This window comes from Aotus nancymaae, unplaced genomic scaffold (assembly GCF_030222135.1).
Source record: "Aotus nancymaae isolate 86718 unplaced genomic scaffold, 86718_ANA_hifiasm-v0.15.2.pri h1tg000007l, whole genome shotgun sequence".
NCBI classification, from domain to species: Eukaryota; Metazoa; Chordata; class Mammalia; order Primates; family Aotidae; genus Aotus; species Aotus nancymaae.
This window is the reverse complement of record NW_026988418.1, coordinates 32,688,349-32,707,258: the sequence shown is the minus strand read 5'-3', so window position 1 is coordinate 32,707,258 and position 18,910 is coordinate 32,688,349. Positions and strand designations below refer to the sequence as shown.

The 18,910-nt window shown below is 38.5% G+C and overlaps 1 protein-coding gene across 10 annotated transcripts in view; it reads right to left on the bottom strand.

The window, feature by feature from the left end:
* Window positions 1-16,942, bottom strand: part of LRRC7 (leucine rich repeat containing 7) — a 592,672-nt gene extending 575,730 nt beyond the window's left edge. For 3 of the 10 annotated variants that reach the window (XM_064372496.1, XM_064372498.1, XM_064372497.1), the window contains exon 1: window positions 15,021-15,221. In XM_064372496.1, coding sequence (XP_064228566.1) covers window positions 15,021-15,079 — 59 coding nt within the window. In that variant the 5' untranslated portion in view covers window positions 15,080-15,221. Of the gene's footprint in view, window positions 1-15,020; window positions 15,223-15,593; window positions 15,633-15,895 lie in introns of those variants that run through there. The other 7 variants (XM_064372501.1, XM_064372500.1, XM_021667706.2 and 4 more) reach the window with 6 other exon arrangements.
* Between the last annotated feature and the right edge of the window lie 1,968 nt (window positions 16,943-18,910).

Below are 18,910 nucleotides of genomic sequence, written 5' to 3'. Positions count from 1 at the left end.
ATTGGAGTTCTTTGTAATGTTTTACTGGATAAAAACAGTCCACAATTATAAAAATGTTTGAAAACCACTGATATAGTGGTGACTGTGTTATCCTTGAAAGTAGGAGTCCAACTAGTTTCCAAAGAACACATAAGGAAGTAGTAACATAAATAATCTAATTTACTTCTGAAGAATTTAATTAGATATATTCAAAATTTTAGTGATTCCATTAACAAAACAGAAAATTTATTTGTAAAATATAGTTAATTTAATAAATAGTTATAGATACAAAGTTTTAGATACAGTAGATTAGAACAAAAATAATATATATAAGGTTTTGAATATGAAAGGGAATTTCCGACTTTATGAATTGATAGTTATCTCAAAAATTCTTAAGTATCTCCATTCCTAAAATATAAAATGCTCCACAAATCCTCCAGATATTATAAGAAAATAAAATTTTATTTTATAACTAAACTTCAATGCTTGAAAGAAACTGTTTCTCAAAGCTAAAACTGATTTGTTTAGATATTTAGATTAATATCTAAATTTTAATATAAATGTTATTTTTCCCCAAATGTCTTATAACTTAGGAAAATACGGCAAAAGTAATTTACCTGAGAAATTTGTAAGATACATTTCAAGCTAATCAAAAAAGAAAAAAAATCAAAACATACTCATAACTGCATTAAACAGAATTGCATGGTGGCCAGAATAACAAGAGCCAAGGAAGAAACCCAGGGAACTCAACCGTTGGAATCCATTACTACCACTATGTTGATGCCAGTCCACTAAGAGGCAGTTGTGTTAAGAAGGAAAAAACTATCTTTTAAAGTATAAGTGCTAAACGAGTAATAAAGAAATAAAGATTTGGAATAGGCTGGTGCTCCTGATGTCATCACTGAGCCACTTATATCAGACAGTTGCTTAACCATTTGATCCCTTGCCATGCGAGGACTGGTTATGTGACTTGTTTTGGCCAATGGAATGCAAATGGACATAAAATATGCTATGTGTGAGCAAAAGCTTTCATTGAACTTTAGTCAGTCAGTTTGGCCTCTTGCTCCTATCCTTTACCAGGAAAACAGCACATCTGAGATGAAGGCTGCTCCTTCAGCCTGGATCCTGGAGTGAGAAGACTGAGCAAAGAGAGCTGAGTGGAGTTGCTGTCCCACATGTCTGTAGGGGAGAAATGAAGGTTTGTGATGTAAGCCACTGAGATGTTTTGAGTTTATAATTACCACTACAAAAGCTAACTGGAAGAAAGGGTAAAATAAGTATCTTAGTTAAGCTACTAATCATTAATACTTATTTTATTTCCGGCTAAGGACATTCCTAGATTATGTATCCATGAGTAAGGGATTCTCATTCTACTTATTTGCACACCCTCTGGGCAAGAATTTACAGCATGTCTTAAATGACAGAACTCAGCAGTGAAAAATTCTGAAGATGAAGAGCTCTAGGAAAAGGTACCACATATGGGGCAAATTGCAAATGGGTATATTCTTGCCCAGAGAATCCCACAGCATGGATCCCTTGGTAGCTACAGTGCTGCAAGAGGCTAAGGAAGTGCTTGAGATGGGTGGCTTAAAATACATTCTATCAACGGTTTCCACTCTTCTACTCATCTTAGGAATCCAAGTATAAAAGGACCAGTAGTAAACTGCCCTTCCAAACTGTAAAGCATATTGAGTAAAAATGGAAGAAATTAGTATTAAGAAAAATGGGTATTTGTATTTTTTCATGCCAAAAAATAATTAAAACAAAGCCAAGACAGCAATATAAAGTGAGTCACTCTAATGTATATCAAATTTTCATGTATTTACACACTTTTTCTTAAAAAGAGCTTTTAATTATTTTTGCCTATAGAAATGTTCAATTCATTTCCAGTAATTTTATATAGGAATAAGTGTTTATATAAGTTGATGCTTCTTCAATATGTCAGTGTAATTCAGTTTCCTTCATTCTATCAAGGTTCTAGTTATACATGAATAAATTAGTTCCCTCTCCAGATTCTTCAGTCAACAAATTGTACCTATATGTATTCAATTTCTTATGCCAGAAATCTTGGAATAATCCTTGATACCACATATTCTTTCATTAGCCCTCACCTACTGTCAATTCAGCAATGAATCCAATGCCTTCTACAAAGTTTATTTCACTTCTATCTACCTCTTTCCACTTCCACGACCAAAATTCTAGCCCAAGATAATTTATTGTCCAACTCACTGTAAACATGTCCTAATTCATGAATCCCTATTTCCTCTCTGACCTTTGTCTAAGTAGAAGCTATGTAAACATAGCAGCCCAAGTAATCATTTAAAACTGTCAATCACTTTATAACACATTTGTGTTTATAAATGCTTAATGACTTTGCACAGAATGTATACGATAAACAAATTCTTAACTTTGTCAGTAAGTCCTTGGATGTCTGGCTCATGTTTGCCTCATATCATGCCAGTCTCCCCCTGCTCCCCATATCCTGTCACATTGACCTCCTGTCAATCACATTGCCCTCCAATGTGCCATCTTCCTCATCCTCTTCTGATTTAAAGCCTTTGCATTACCATTTGCCTTGCCTAGAATTCTGTTCTCTTTGTCTGGCTAACTTCTTTTTTTTTTTTTTTTGTAGGGTCGAAGGGTAGTTCTGTTTTTTTCTGTTTAAGGGAAAAAAGAAAAAAAAAGAAAACAGAAAGAAAAAAGAGAAAGAAAGAAAGAAAAGAATAAAAAAGAGAAAGAAAGAGGAAGAGAAAGAGGGAGAGAGAACGGGAATCTTGGTCTATTGCCCAAGCTAGAATGCAGTCTAAAAATGGGTATTAAAAACCTCTTTTATGTCAATAATTGTGCTTAACAATGGAGACAGGAAGGAATAAGGGAGGAAAATAACAAACAAGCAGCCAACCAATATTTCATTTAAACCTGTGAAATGCTATGCAATTACTGAGGAGTGATTTACTTCCAATTATGTAGTCACTTTTAGAGTAGGTGTGATGTGGTGCTGAGAAGAATGTATGTTTTGTGGATTTAGGGTGGAGAGTTCCGTAAGTGTTTATTAAGTTTACTTGTTCCAGGTCTGAGTTCAAGTCCTGAATATCCTTGTTAATTTTCTGTCTGGTTGATCTGGCTAACTTCTATCATCTTAGAGGTTTTATTTAAACAGCAGTTCATCAAAGATGCTACTTATTCTCAGAAATTCAAAATATTCACTTAAGTACCTTGGTCTTTTTCTTCTTAGGTTTCATCATAATTTGTAATCATATATCCCTAGATTTATTATTTGGTTAAGGTCTGTCTATATCATTAAACTGTAAACTCCATGAAATCAGAGACCAGGTTTGTACTCAGCCATGCCTAACACAAGGCCTGACACACAGTAAATATTTAGGATGAATCAATGCTGGTGAGAACTTAGTAAAATTTATTAAACAGAAAAAAGTTGCAGATTCCAGTACATACAGTAGATTTTTATTATAAAAGTTCTCCCAACAATATACAGAATGAGAAAATGTATTTCACCCTGGTTTCTCTGATCTGTTTACAAATCTGAGGAGCCGTTCCTAAGTTGTACAAGAACACTAGTGTAGTTCTTAGATTCTGGTGTATTAAAATATGCTTGTGCACAAAATCACCAACTGAGAAAGTCAGAGTGCTTAAGACTTATAAAATTTTCTCAAATAGGTTGATCTCTTTATCTTTTAAATAATATCTTTATGTATTAATAGCTTCCTTAAAAATTATATCTTTTATCAGTCATAAAATGTAATATATTTTTATATCATGACCCAAATTAGTGGCATGCTTATTTCTGTAGTTGTGACATTGTAAACTGGACATCAGGATTCTACCTTTAATAGAATAGGATTCCACTTATACTTTGTCTCTCAAACTCAATAAATTTGAGCAAGAGAGAGGAGGTTATTCTCTATTAACAAACAACTCCCCAAATCCCAACATATCAATGCTTTCTTTCTCACATGACATGTCAAATACATATGTGCCAGGAGGACTGCATTTAGTGTAGTTATTCATGGACAAGGACTATGGAGGCTCTATCATGACATGTGCTTCCACAATTACTATATCAGGGAAAGAGCAAATAGTGCACTGGGTCATAAACACTTCTATTTAGGTCAGATGCAGTGGCTCATGCCTATAAACTCGACACTTTGGGAGGCCAAAGTGGGAAGATTGCTATGGCAAGATGCTGGCTCTACAAAAAAAAAAAAGAGAGATACTCCTTACCTTTTGTTCTGATTGCCTCAACCAAAGCAAGTCATATGGCTATGGCTGGGAACACAATCTCATGATGTTCTCAGCAAGGAGGAGGAGGAGGAATTGAGGGGAACCATGCTAATGGCTACAAGAGTCATTTAGAGGAAGTCAGAAGAGTAACTGCAATGATTCATTCATTGAACCATTCATTCATACAACATGGATCTTTTTCTGCACCAGGCTGTGAACTAGTTTGCTTGGGATGAAATATCTAGTGAGTCTCTACATATGTGCTGCTTTGGGAAACAGTCATTTAAATAATTATTTAAACAGTGATGCTAGGAATGAATGAATGGTCCATTTATTTAAGTATTCTAAAAATACCAATATAAAATGAACTTTGTGTGATCATATAAATCATACAATTTAAAGGTTTAACCTTTTTAATGTTTTTAAAAGAGGTATGTGGAGAATGTAACCAAGGGATTCTGAAGCTTCATTAAACTATATTCATATTCAATTTAATGATGATCTCTACTTAGCGTGAGGGTAAATTTCTCACTTGGCTCACATCCAGAATAGAGTACAAAACCCAAGTAACATTTTAGGGTTTTTTGTTATCTTCCTTTTTAATATAAATACTAGAAACTATTATGTTTTATTATGTGACTTCATTAGATTATAACTCTTGACACTCAATAAAGTTTCTATCTTCTACACTAAAATATGCTATTTTTTCCATTGTTAAGCCATAATATTAAAACCATTAAGTGACATTTAAAACAAGGGAGTATTCATCTATGTTACCAGAACTAAAATACAACTTTTTTCATGCATTTCTATTTTTCACACATGAATATATAAAGAAATTCTACTAGGAAAGAGGGGAAGGAGATTAACAACATGTTCCCTTACACAAATTATGGATAAATTTACACATGATTGTTATATAGAACTTAAACATGCATAGTTGTTTTTAGTAGTTTCTTCCTGTATCAAAATACAAAAAGCATCATCTTTGTATCCAGCCTCCTGTGTTCACATCCCATATTGACATCTACCATGTTTGAGTTTCAGTGGCTTGCTTTTTGTCTGCAGGAAGCAAACCTTAGATATGACAAGGCACAAGAAGCAAGCAAACAAAAAACATCCTTTCTCCTTATATTACATGTGTAAATAACTTCTTGTTAAATAAAATTAGATAGTGCAAAAGATAAAACAGGTATTATTATGGAGTAATTCAAACCCTGGACTGGGAGAGGTTGACATCTTGTCTTACTGTCAACACCTAGACTGAGAACAGTTAGATTTTGTCATGTAAAATGGTGTGTGGGATTATATTCACAGATGCAGAAATATGTTCCGTTCTATCACACCCACGAGCCTCTGAACAGTACACTGAAAGCTGGCGTGAGTAAGAACCATTCTACAAATGAAAAGCATAGCTAATGTGCTGATATGTGATGCATTCATTTAGTCATCATGGTGTTTCTTCAATTTAAAACATTATTTCTTTACTAAGGAGTTATGTCTTTTAAAAAGGGTTATTAGATGGGACAGTATAGGTATGTAGATACCTTGTTTAATCAAAACTTTTCTTTGTAAATATTTCTACATTTCATTGTTTATAATCCAAATACATAGTTTAAGAGATTTATGCCCTAATTTCAGAAATGCTTTATAATAATTGTAATATAGTTTGCTGGTGGGTTATAAAACATCTTGCCTTAAATTTATCAGGAATCAAAGCTTCTACATACTGTGGACTAAGAATTTCAGCATTAGAAAAAGTATAAATGAAACATTTATTTCAAATTTGTCTTGTAACAGAACTAAGTCATAACAAGTGTATAACCAGATATTTGGATGAAGGAAGGATTTTACTATTTCAAAGGACCTTCCAAAGTAACCTTTTTTTTTTTTTTTTTTGAGACAGTCTCACTCTATCAGCCAGTCTGGAGTACAGTAGTGTGATCTAAACTCACTGCAACCTCTGCTTTCTAAGCTAAAGCAATCTTCCCACTTCAGCCTCCTGAGTAGCTGGGACTACAAGAGAGCACCACCACCCTTAGATAATTTTTTTTAATGTACATATGACGTATGACTATATTGCGCAGGTTGGTCTCACACTCATGGACTCAAAAGATCCTTCTGCCTCAGCCTCCCAAAGTGCTGGATTACAGTCACAAGCCACTACACCCAACCCAAAATGTAACTTAATAATGCAAAAGTTTTCTCGAAAATGAGTGTTTTACAAATTCCAACTGTATTATATTTTATTTTCCCAATTAGAATGTTTTCCTAATCAATATTTAAAGTAATAGTTTATAGAACGCCCTAACAGAATTGGTCTTGGAGAGAGAGATCCAAGATGGCTGATCACTAGCAGCTCGGGCTCCTAGCTCCCAGTGAAAGCGCAGAGAACGAGAGGACGCTACACTTTCAGACGAATATTTGTTGCTCACGGACCAGGAGATTCCCAGCAGAGGAGCCCCACGTGTCGCCAGGGCAACTCTTGTGGCCGGCGCGGCGGTTTTGCTGGTGCCTTAGCATGCCAGTTTTTGGTGCAGAGTCCGGAGATTCCCGGGCAGAAAAGCACCATCAATCTTAACACCGCTATTTTGGCCGGCGCAATGGACTGCTCAGATTTCGGCGCTGGGAATCAACAAGTTGGACGTCTGCTCAGAGACCTAGTTAGAAAGTTGGTAATTACAAAGACAACAGATGGATAAATATATAATGAAGGGAAGAAATCAGCCTAAAAAGGCAGAGAATACTCAAAATCAGAATGCCTCTCCCTCTACAGGGGATCGCAATTCCTCATCAGTAACAGAACAAGGCTTAATAGATTACGAGTGTGTTCCAATAACAGAAGCAGGCTTCAAAACGTGGGTGATAAGAAACTTCTGTGAATTAAAAGAACTTGTTCTAACCCAATGCAAAGAAACTAAGAACCTTGAAAAAAGGTTTGACGAAATGTTAACAAGAATGGACAATTTAGAAAGGAATATAAGTGAATTGATGGAGCTGAAAAACACAACAGGAGAACTTCGCAAAGCATGCACAAGTTTAAACAGTCGAATTGATCAAGTAGAAGAAAGGACATCAGAAGTCGAGAACCAGCTCAGTGAAATGAAATGAGAAGACAAGATTGGAGAAAAAAGGATGAAAAGGAATGAGCAAAGTCTCCAGGAAATATGGGACTATGTGAAAAGACCTAATTTACGTTTGATAGGTGTACCTGAATGTGAGGAAGAGAATGAATCCAAGTTGGAAAATACTCTTCAGGATATCATTCAGGAAAATTTTCCCAACCTGGCAAGGCAGGGTAATATTCAACTCCAGGTAATACAGAGAACACCACAAAGATATTCTTCAAGAAGACCAACCCCAAGGCACATAATCGCCAGATTTATTAGGGTTGAAATGAAGGAGAAAATACTAAGGGCAGCCAGAGAGAAAGGTCAGGTTACCCATAAAGGGAAATCTATCAGACTTACAGCAGATCTCTCAGCAGAAACCCTACAAGCCAGAAAAGAGTGGGGACCAATATGTAACATCCTTAAAGAAAAGAACTTTCAACCCAGAATTTCCTATCCAGCCAAACTAAGCTTTATAATCGAAGGAAAAATTAAATCCTTTGCGAACAAACAAGTACTTAGAGAGTTCACCACCACCAGGCCTGCTTTACAAGAGCTTCTGAAAGAAGCACTATACATATAAAGGAACAACCAATATTAGCCTTTCCAAAAATATATCAAAAAGAAAAGAACATTAACACAACGAAAAATTTACACTAACTAATGGGCAAAACAGCCAGCTAGCATCAAATGCTAGTATTAAAGTTATATATATTCTAATTGGATAAAAAGCCAAAACCCATTGCTATGCTGCATCCAGACGCATCTCACATGCAACGACACACAAAGGCTCAAAACAAAGAGAAGGAGGAAGATTTATCAACCAATCAGAGAGTAAAAACAAACAAATAAAAAGCAGGAGGTGCAATTCTCACCTCTGATAAAGTAGACTTTAAAGCAACAAAGAGCAAAAGAGGCAAAGAAGGACATTACATAATGGCAAAAGGATCAATGTAACAAGAAGAGCTAACGATTTTATAGATCAATGAGACAGAAAATTAACAAGGACATCCAGGACTTGAACTCAGACCCGGAACAAGTAAACTTAATAAACATTTATAGAACTCTCCATTTCAAATACATAAAACATACATTACCACCTCACACCTATTCCATAAGTGACTACATAATTGGAAGTAAATCACTCCTCAGTAATCGCATAGCATTTCATAGGTTTAAATGAAATATTGGTTGGCTGCTCATTTGTTATTTTCTTCCCTTATTCCTTCCTGTTTACATCAAGTATAATTATTGGTATAAAAGAGGTTTTCAATACCCATTACTAAACTGCATTCTAGCCTGGGCAAGAAAGCAATACTCCCATTCTCTCTCTCTCTTTCTCCTCCTTTTTCCTCCTCTTCTTTATTCTTTTTCCTTCTTTCTTTCAAAAAAAAAAAAAAACCCACAAAAAAAAAAAAAAAAAAGAACGCCGTAATGGCACTTAAAATCCTTCTTGTTTTTTGGTAAGAAAATTCAGTGGTTGACCCCTAATAAAATTAGCAAATTTAGAAGATAAGTCATTTATTTAAAATGAATTGAACATTTCTTCATCATCCAACATTCATTTAGCTGGCATTATCCTAAAAAGATCAATAATTTAAAAAGAACATATTAATTTTAATATTTTACTAAAGAATATAGAATCCAAATTTAAAGTGCTTCAACATTAGTAAAAATTAATTCCATATTTCTTAAAGATATCTTTTTAAAAATAGAATACTTAATATATGTTAAATTTATAGCATGGGAGTCTGCCTAGACAGTCAAGTAAAAGTGGAGGATAAGGCAATTGCCAAAACACTTAAGCCAAATAAAAACTCAGGGCATAATTCAGGCCAAAAATTAAACTCAGATTGAAATTCAGGCCAAAAATTAAATGAAAAGAGATGTTTTTTGGATAGTGTCATCAAATTGACTAGCTATATTAATTGGATCTATTGAATTAAAGTTTCTTTCTCTCTTCTACTTTGCTGGGTATAAGAGACTCCAACAGTTCCAAGGGTGTGGTTTTACTGGCAGACAGTGAGAGCCATGAGACCTGGTTCTATTGCTATTTCTCCCATTAACAGCTGGGTGACCCTAAGCAAGAAAGTAAACTTAGTGGGGCCTCAGTTTCCTCTTTTTATAAAATGAGACCCTCTGAATTCCTTTCCAGCTCTGAAGTGTTGTAAACTCCTGAAATAGTAAGATTACAGCTATGTGTGTGTGTGCATGTGTGTTGTGAAATAGAACAATTACAGCTGTGTGTGTATGTGTGTGGTATGCCCAGTGTTCAACCATATGATACCACCCTAAGGACTTCACTAATATTTAACACTCACTCTAAGTTTAACTAGGTATTTGATTTAATTACAATAGCTTTCATAATTGTCTTAAGAAATTAATCACACTTGATATAGGGAAGACTTTTTTTAATGTCTTGAATTACACTGATCAGAATAACACTGGAGAGTAACTATTTAATTTTATGAGTACTCAAAATATGTGATCCAAGGTACATCTCCATCATACATGGCTCTGCAAGGTGCCTACTGGTGGTAAGAACTACAATAATGAATACTTTTGATGCAGAACACTTAAGTAATTAGTATTTAAGAAGTCTATTATTTGCAATTTTTAATTGTTTTAGTTACACCATCTGTGACATGTTAATTCTTTAAGTTCAGCTGGCATATTTTAGCTTTCTGTCCATTACTTACCTTTTTTGTGCAACAAATGTCTTCATAATAATTAGGCACTATCTTAATAAGGTTCATTTCTTACCTTTCCTTCCATTACCGAATAACTTGAAAATACAGCCAAACATCTATAAAGTATTTTGCCACTACACCAGAGTATCCTTCTTTTTCAATATAATAATATAAAATCCTGTAGTTTCTCAGTGACTTGTCTAACAGCTCTTTTCCAACTGTTTGTCCCGTATTTTCCTCTGTTAGCTCTGTTTTTCTATTTTTCATGGTACCATTTCTTTTTACCAATGACAATTTCATGATAATGATAGTACTTATGCTATCAGTTTAAGGTCAGCTACCTCTTTCCTATAATTGAAATCAATAGCTTCTCACTCGTTCTCATACTACTTTACCTCTTGAGCACCACAAAATTTAAGTATCTCCCTCATCTGACCCACCCTGCCACACACACACACACACACACACACACACACACGTATCCTCCAGCTCCATTGCTTTTAACTGAAGCAATTTGTTATGATACTACCTTGGGCATACCTATCCCCTGGTGTTAAATATGCTTTTAACCTTACTGAACTTCATGTACAGCAAAAATATCCTGGCACAACTGAAGAAACTGCATCTTTAAGAAGCCTATAAATGAATTCTTTAAACAATGTAAACAACTACTCCATTGATAAAATATTTAAACAGATCATGTCAATGGTACTAGACATTCCAATGCTTCATCCCGACAACTACTATTCCTTTCAAGTATATTGAAGTAAAACAATATTTTGTATAGAGATTTTAAGTAGTTTATTAAACAATGAACAATAAAACGAGAAAGAGTGTACACAGGAAATCCTTTGGCTTATTAACGTATTTAACGTTTTCCCTATGTCTTTGAAGGACAAATGATGTTTCTATTATGATTAATAATTTGATTAGCATATATGATGCCTCCCCAGAGGCTTAATTATCAAGTGTATCATCATAGTTTCAAAATAGACGTGACAGCTATTGACTTGAAATTTGCTTTATTGAAAACTTCCATAATATACTTTTGTATGACCGATTCTACTAGATTATTAAATATTTCTGTCATGAATGAATTATTCCAAGATAATAAGCAACAGTATTTTCTATACCTATGTTAAATAATAGTTTTTTTAAAAAAAGCAATTATGGTGTATTATTGCCAAATATGCAGCTTCGAAAAGCTGGTTCAAAATCTTAATTTTTCTTTGTACACCAGGAAAAACTTCTGTAATCTACAAGTTTCAATTATTTACTGAACTTCAAATTATATCATGAAGGAGAGAGCACACAATGGAGAAAGATGAACTCTTTGAAGCCAAATCTATGCTTAAATCTTAGCCCATCACTTTCCATGTGGCATGGACTAGCCAGTTGCTGTCTTTGAGCCTCAGTTTTCTAATCTTTAAAATGGCGATAATCATGCTTCCTATAGGATTATTTTGAAGTAAGGCACCTGACTCATGGTAGGAGTTTAGCAAGTGGTAACTCTTAATTATGATTACAGTTCAGGTACTATGGTGAAGGAAGCAATATGACAAGTGATGCTCATGGATTTCTGAGCATATTCACTTTATTCTGAGATAGGAAATAGATATATTTATTTAAATAGCATGCTTTTAATTATACCATTATATAATATACGTAATTATACTATGCTACACTAAACACAACCGCACACACACATACACCCCCCCCACATTACTATAGAAAAACGAATCTGTACAAAAAAGTTTATACTTCACTCTTCTAAAATTTCCAAACCACATTTCAGATACCTCTTTGTCCTATTTGGTATGTCCTACAGTTATAAAATAGTAATTATTGCCACCTCTATTTTATCTTGTTAAAAGAAGCTTATTACCTAAGATTGCATATGAGTTCTGGATGTATCTAAGTTTTTCTTACTCATCTTTCACTATCTCAGGGTAATAGTCTACAGTCGTTTCTATAAATATATGATTATATCTAATGATTCAAACCTGAGTCACATAAATAACATGGTTAAAAGCCACATAAAGAAAATATACTATTCATTTGTGGCAACCATCATCCAAACATTGTTGATTTATAGTGCCACTTTTCATTTTGAGTTTTTATTGACAATTCACAAATCAGTTTTTTAAAACATATGTAAAGCCTATGAATCTCCTTTTTGCTTTTTTGTTTCCTCAGAATATAATTTGCTATATCATAGGTTCAAATTGCTATCTTTATATTAAAATTATATATTTTTAACGTCGTAACATTGAAGAGTCTCTATTGAAGATGGATGTTGACTACTAAACTAAAGAAATTCAGAGTGAAAACTTCAAGGTTCTCCAAAGAGCCTAGAGTCATCTCCAATGATATTGTTCCTTGGCAATAGAAATTACTTAATGGTAAGTCAGCCTGTCATAAACAAAAAGTCTGCTCTATGTCACAGATCTGAATTAACATTCCCCCAAAGTCATCTTGCAAATTTACATGGCTCCAAAAAAGAATGTGGATGATACTCTGCAAAGCAGCCTTGTTACTAGAGACACAAAATACACCAAATAATGTCTTTTGATGATAGTGTGGCTATTATAACTGTTTTGTTCGACAGCATATATGTTTGAAATAAATATTTTTTTCAAAAAAAACTATGAAATAATTTATGTGAACAAAAGGCAGTAAGAATCCATAAATAATTCAGATGATAATTTATCAACAATTGGTTATTCTTTGTGTACTCTGTTTATCTGGGTAAGAAATGAAGTTACAATGGAATGTGTGAGTCCTTCTTATAGTGGGGCTATACTCATTCAGAAAATAAAATTTTAGTATGTATAGGTGTAATTTTGATACATCAATTAAAAGCTAACATGAATATTTTACCTGTTCTAAAAAGTGAATGTTTTAAAGTTGTGATTAACAAGACCAGGTTTTTATATCAAATATTTCATCATGTACTATGTACTGATACAAGAGAGATCCGGAAGTACCCCTTGGAATGAACATCATGTAGATAATATAGTTTATTACTTTCACAAGCAATAAAATGCATGTTAATTTGTATCTTCATAATTTTTTGAAATCCAAAGCAAACAAAAATGCAGACACACAAAAACACTTTAAGCTTATGTTCAGTATTTTATACAAGAATTAGAAAAATTAAAAGCTTATAAAAGAAAGTGGAATAAAAATTTAATTGAGAAAATAATGCCAGCCCAAAGCTGCACTAAAATTCTGAATAAAACATGGCTACTGCAATTGGACCAGGTTTCTTTATGAAGTTGTTTCTAATTCTGAAGCCATATATGTGCAGTCACAAGTGATGTAGAAAGTGTTACCATGGTAAGTACACATTTTTTCTTGGATAGTCAATTTTTTTTCTTAAAAAGGTATAAAGAATTCTCACCTCATAAGTTATGAAAATTGACTGTTTTCCTTATCATTACATATTAGTATGATGCAATGCAGCATAAATATAAATAATCCACCTTTTAAAAACTTTAGCCTAGTAAGATGGATTATAAAACATTCGGTGAAGATGAAATAAGAAATCTCCCAGTCAGGTAACTCTAAATGCTGGGTTGTAAACAAGTCATATCTCTACTAAATCAATAAATATTCTGACCTCAGGACATTTTTCACAGGCCTGAGACACTTCAGGAGTTCAAACGCAATCACTAAACACACTCCCAGTATATTTTAGTCCTATGACTTTTAAGGAAAAATAAAATCATTCCTACATCCCTACTTTCCCATTTTTTCTCCCTGTGCAATCAATGATTTCTAAAACGTAAAGACGTCACTGCTTTACTGTCTTTTATAAAAATACATATATATATATATATATATGTATATGTATATATCGAGGTAGTTCCCTTAGAGTCCAGGAAGTCAATTCAAGGAAACCTGGATGGAGGCGTGACACTTGGACTGGGGAGGTGGTGTAATCTGTTGCGAATCACAGCAGGTTCTGAAGTACTGGGGAACCCACGTGTGTAGGGGCTGGAGAACTTTTCCACCACATCTCCCAGAAGAAATGCCTCATTTCAATATAGAGGGTTGGCTGGAGCAAGGGGTGGGGGTGAAGGGTGGGCGGTTAAAAAAAAGGCAGAGGAGAAGCTTTCAAACCGTTCGCGCATATCTACCTCTGTTTATTTTCCCTCTATTTCGCCTCCGATCAACTTTATCATTTCCCCCTCCTTTTACAGGAGGACTTAAGCAATCGGGATGCTGAGCATCTCATAGGCTCAAGCTGGAACAAAGAAAATCGAGTTCCTAATACTGTATCTCTCCCGTTGGAGGGATCACGTGTCCTGCTTTCGCTGGAATGCACTCTTCTCGCCCACGCTATAAAAATCTCTATTGTGCTTAGAAATTTCGCTTAGGTTAGAATATGCTCACATAAAATTGCTTTTCATCCATCAGAGAGCCACATTTCGACATATACAGATACAAATTTATTTACCTGCTGACCCAGTTACCACTGCAGGTAAATTCGATATGTTGAAAGAGTATTGGAAAAGTAATCAAAAAGAGCAGGACCCCTGTGTCTTACCGGTCCCCACTCCCATCGCTTTTTTTTTTTTTTTTTTTTTTTTAAATAATCTCCTTTGAAGGAGAACTTCGAAAGGAACGTGGGAGTTGCAGATGGTTCCTTTCTGAAGCTGATTCCCGGGAGTTGGGAAAGTGACCCCTTCTTTTTCCTGCCTCGCGCTGCACCCTCTCGCCCAACCTGCTAGCTTTGTGACTTGATGGGGAAGAGACAGACAGGGAAGAGTGGGAGGAGAGGGCGGAGGCGGGTCCTTTATTCAACCCTGATGGCCGAGAAGTAGTGTAAGGAAGCAATCTTGCAGCCATCTCCGTTATTATGAAGTCATACTATTTTAAAAGGCAATCTGTACAGTCCCCCAACCCCCGCCCCCATTCTTGACTCTGCAAACAGTAAGACTAGAGACCACCGGTAGCCAATCTAATAGTCCGCGAGCCAGGGTGCCATGATTACCTTAATGCTAACGTGCTTCCCTCCCTCTTTCCACGTAGGATCCGAAACACGTCCTGCATCCTTAATAACTCGGAGAGGAGGACGCAAGATCCTCAAGGGGATCCAGGGCTGGATTGGGAATAGGCAGGTTCACCAGCTTCTCGTGCCACACAAAGGAGATGTGTGGGCAGGAGTTGTCTAGCTGATGGGGAGGGAGGCAAGGTTCTCCCTGACTCCCAGGGAACGCGCTCCCCCACTTCTTTTCCTCCTCCAGTCTTTCATGCTTAGTCCCCTCCATCCCCCCAAACCCCACCCTTTCCCTTCAATCCAATGACAAAAAAAAATCTTCTAATTCTATTTTTTTCAAACAGACATCGAGACATTGATACAACACCTTCCAAGATAAAGAGACAAGTGCGTCCTGCCACAAGTGTGTGTGAGTGTGAGTATGAGTGTGTGTCACGACCAAACACGCGCTTCATCCCTCAGACACCTCTGGGAAAAAAGCTGACTGGAGATATCCAAGATAATAACGAGGAGCTAAACCTAATTTCAGCTGAACCAATGGTCCCAGCACCAGCGCCCAACATTTACCTTTCCTTTTCGCAGTATGTAACCCTTTAAGGTCTCTTGCCAGCTCAATCTACTCGGTGCTCCCTTGCACCCGCCCGGTTAGCACCCCATTTCCAAATGCTCTGCAACCTACCACATCATCGCCGCCTCCGCAGGCCACCGCACGAGCAGCTCCCCGCGAGCGTCGAAGCCTCCCGCCTTGCCGCCCCCCGCCCCCAGCCGGCCTCTGGGGTCCCACACCTCGCGCGCCTACAGTCGCCGCGGCCGCACGCGGCTGGGCCCCCGCAACACCCTCCGCCACGGAACAAGCGTGCCCTACTCACATCGCCGGCGGGAGAAACTGCCCATGAGGTTCCGGAGAGCGTAGCCGTGCAGCTGCCAACGGTTATTCCTTAAGGGTTCAGGTGTCCGCAGTGGAGTGGGCGCCAGCGTCCTCGAAGGAGGAGGGAAGGAGTAGAAGGTAGGAAGAACAGGAGACTGAGGGGAATCCAGGAAGGTGCCACGTTAGACCATGATGCCGGTGTCCTTCAGGTGGACGGCTGGAGAGGTTCCCGCGGGAAGCGGCTGAGGGGAAGCCCGAAGCGCTGGCGGGGGAGGCAGGAGCGCGTCCACTCCCCAGCCTCAGCCTGCCCTGCGCGCCGTGCTAGCGACCGCGGCAGCAGCAGCGGCGGCGGTGGCGGTGGCGGAGGCGCAGCTCCCTCCCCACCCCCAGAAGGCTCCACAGACAATAAATCCTGGGCGGAGAAGAGACAAGCAGGAAAGGCGAATCCTGCACCCAACTCCGTAACAACCCCTGCCGGTGGCCGCGCCTGTGCCGGGCGAGGATCCCCAGGGGCCAGGGCGCAGCGGGAGTCTTGGAGGGGCTGAGCGCTCCGCGGCTGCAGGCGGCTGTGGCGGTGGCCTGAGTGGGCGGCTGCAGGTCCCGCCGGCGAGAACCCGCTGCACTGGGGCTGAGTGTCCGTAGCTTCAAGTCCAGTGTTCGTCCGGAGTGGGGTCTTCCTCGGTGCAGTGGCACGGCACACAGGTGCCAGGATTGGCAGGCGAGGAGGCGCTGCTTGTGGCTCTTGGCTGTATCTCCCTGCTCTCCCCGCCCCCTCTCTTTTTTCCCACCCCCTTTTCCGACGAAACCAGCTGCAGCTGCTTCAAAGTGTGAAAAATGTCAAGGATATTTTCCAATGATAGGAGGGGGTAACCATGTTCACAGCCCTCGGCCCCTTTTTGAGGTCCTCGCCCCTCTGACCTCTACTCGGGCTCCCCCAAATTATGAGAAGAAAAATCCCAGCCCAGCGGAGAATTGAAAGGCTAGCCTTCTCCCGGCTCAGTCACCACAGGCTGCTTTGCGAGAACTGGAAGAGGCGCCGAGCTCTCAGGGTTCCTCTTGTCTCCCTTGTTCGAGGCAGGTGGCACGAATCTCAGCGCCGGGCGGAGCGCGGCCGCGGGCCCCTCCCGCTCGCGGGCCAGCCCCAGGCGCTCCGGCAGCGCGGCGCGGCGTCCTGCAGCGCGGCTGCCTGGGCGGCAGAAGCGGCTCCCGGCCTGCGCGCCCTCTCGCGCGCCCTCCCGCGCGCCCCTGCACCCGCACCAGCTCAGTGAGGCTGCGCTCGCGGCTCCTCAGGCAGCTGCTCCTGCTATCTCAGCAAAGAGGCGGCCGGGAGCGCCTCCTCGGGATTTCCTCCCCCGCCCGCCTTGCCTGCTGCAGGTTGTTGATTGCCGATGAGAAAAGTCTCTGCTTGTGCGTCAGGTCGCTTCACATCACTTATGGCAGCGACCCTTGTGCCTGCTCTCAAGTCGTCTCCTCATTCTGGGGTTGCGGCGGCTGCCCAGGAAGTGCACAAAAAGAGAAGGGGTTTCCCAACTTCCCTTTATCTATTCACCACCCCTCCTCCTGCCATGAACATTCTCTGTCTCTGACACACACACACGCACGCGCGTACACACACACACTCACTCATACATACTCTCTTAAATAAAAGCACACACACTTTCTTCTCATACACTTCTCTAAAGTCTCATAAGCAGCAAGACATGTTGATGAAGCTAATACTATTTACACTGTTTTTTTTTGAAACGGAGTTTCTCTCTTGTTGCCCAGTGTAATGGTGCAATCTCGCTCACCGCAACCTTCACTTCCCGGGTTCAAAAGATTCTCCGGCCTCAGCCTCCCGAGTAGTTAGGATTACAGGCACGCACCACCACATCCGGCTAATTTTTTGTATTTTCAGTAGAGAGGGGATTTCACCATGTTGCCCAGGCTGGTCTCGAACTCCTAACCTCAGGTGATTCACCTGCCTCAGCCTCCCAAAGTGCTGGGATTACAGGCTTGAGCCATCGTGCCCGGCCTATATTTACACTTTTATTCTCTACACACATCCGATGAATTAAAAATGGATATATTATGCTGATATTCTTTCGTGGAATATAGGCTATGTGGTTTTTGTTTCTTTATTACAAGAGAAACAATTTTTGTCTTTAGTTCTCTAATCTCGAACACAGTCAAGACTGTACACAGCATTCAAATGCCACTCTGGGGTGTATGTAAGCTTGCAGTTTACCAAAACACACCTAATTGTATTCTTAGCTTTGGAATGCCAAAGTCTTGAAGGTCAGAAATCATCTTTCCCGGCTGCTAGAAATCGTCTAGAAAGAGATTCGAGAGACTGGCATCTAATGTGCAAAGGACATAGAGAGGGATTATTGCTCACTTTATCTGTGCCATGGAGGTGGGCTGACTTTTAAGGACACCTTGCCAGTGCTTCACATCTTTTGCATATAGAAAGGAGGAGGAGTATGTTTTGAAAAGCCAGATCGTTTTTTATAGTGTTACAAAACACCAAAAGAAACGGTTCTGAAAAATAGCAAGGAAATGGAATAAAATTGTTAAAAGAATTTTTTGAATTGACCACTGTTGTGCTCTATTTTTTTCACCCACAATGTTGTCCTTGTAAACATTTTGCCACATCTCAGTGTCTCAGCTGGATGGAGTGACATGAAATATTTTAGGGACTGATTAAAAATCTATTGACAAAATAACCTGACACAACAATTACACAATTATAGCAGTTCTATATGGGTTTCCAGTTCTTTTGAATACAATCAACACAGTACTTTCACATATTCTTTCATTTAATCTTTTCCTAAATCTAGGTGGTGGATAATCTAATTCACACTTATAGGAAGTGCTTAAAGGCTCATCTCATAAGGGTATCTAGTTGCCCTGCACTTGAACCCAAAATTTCTTATTTTAACTTCAGACTTCATTCTTTTGTATCAAAATATTTGGCAAAAATTCTTCTGTTTAAAATCACAGCCAATTATGAGTAATCGCAGATCCTTACAAATAG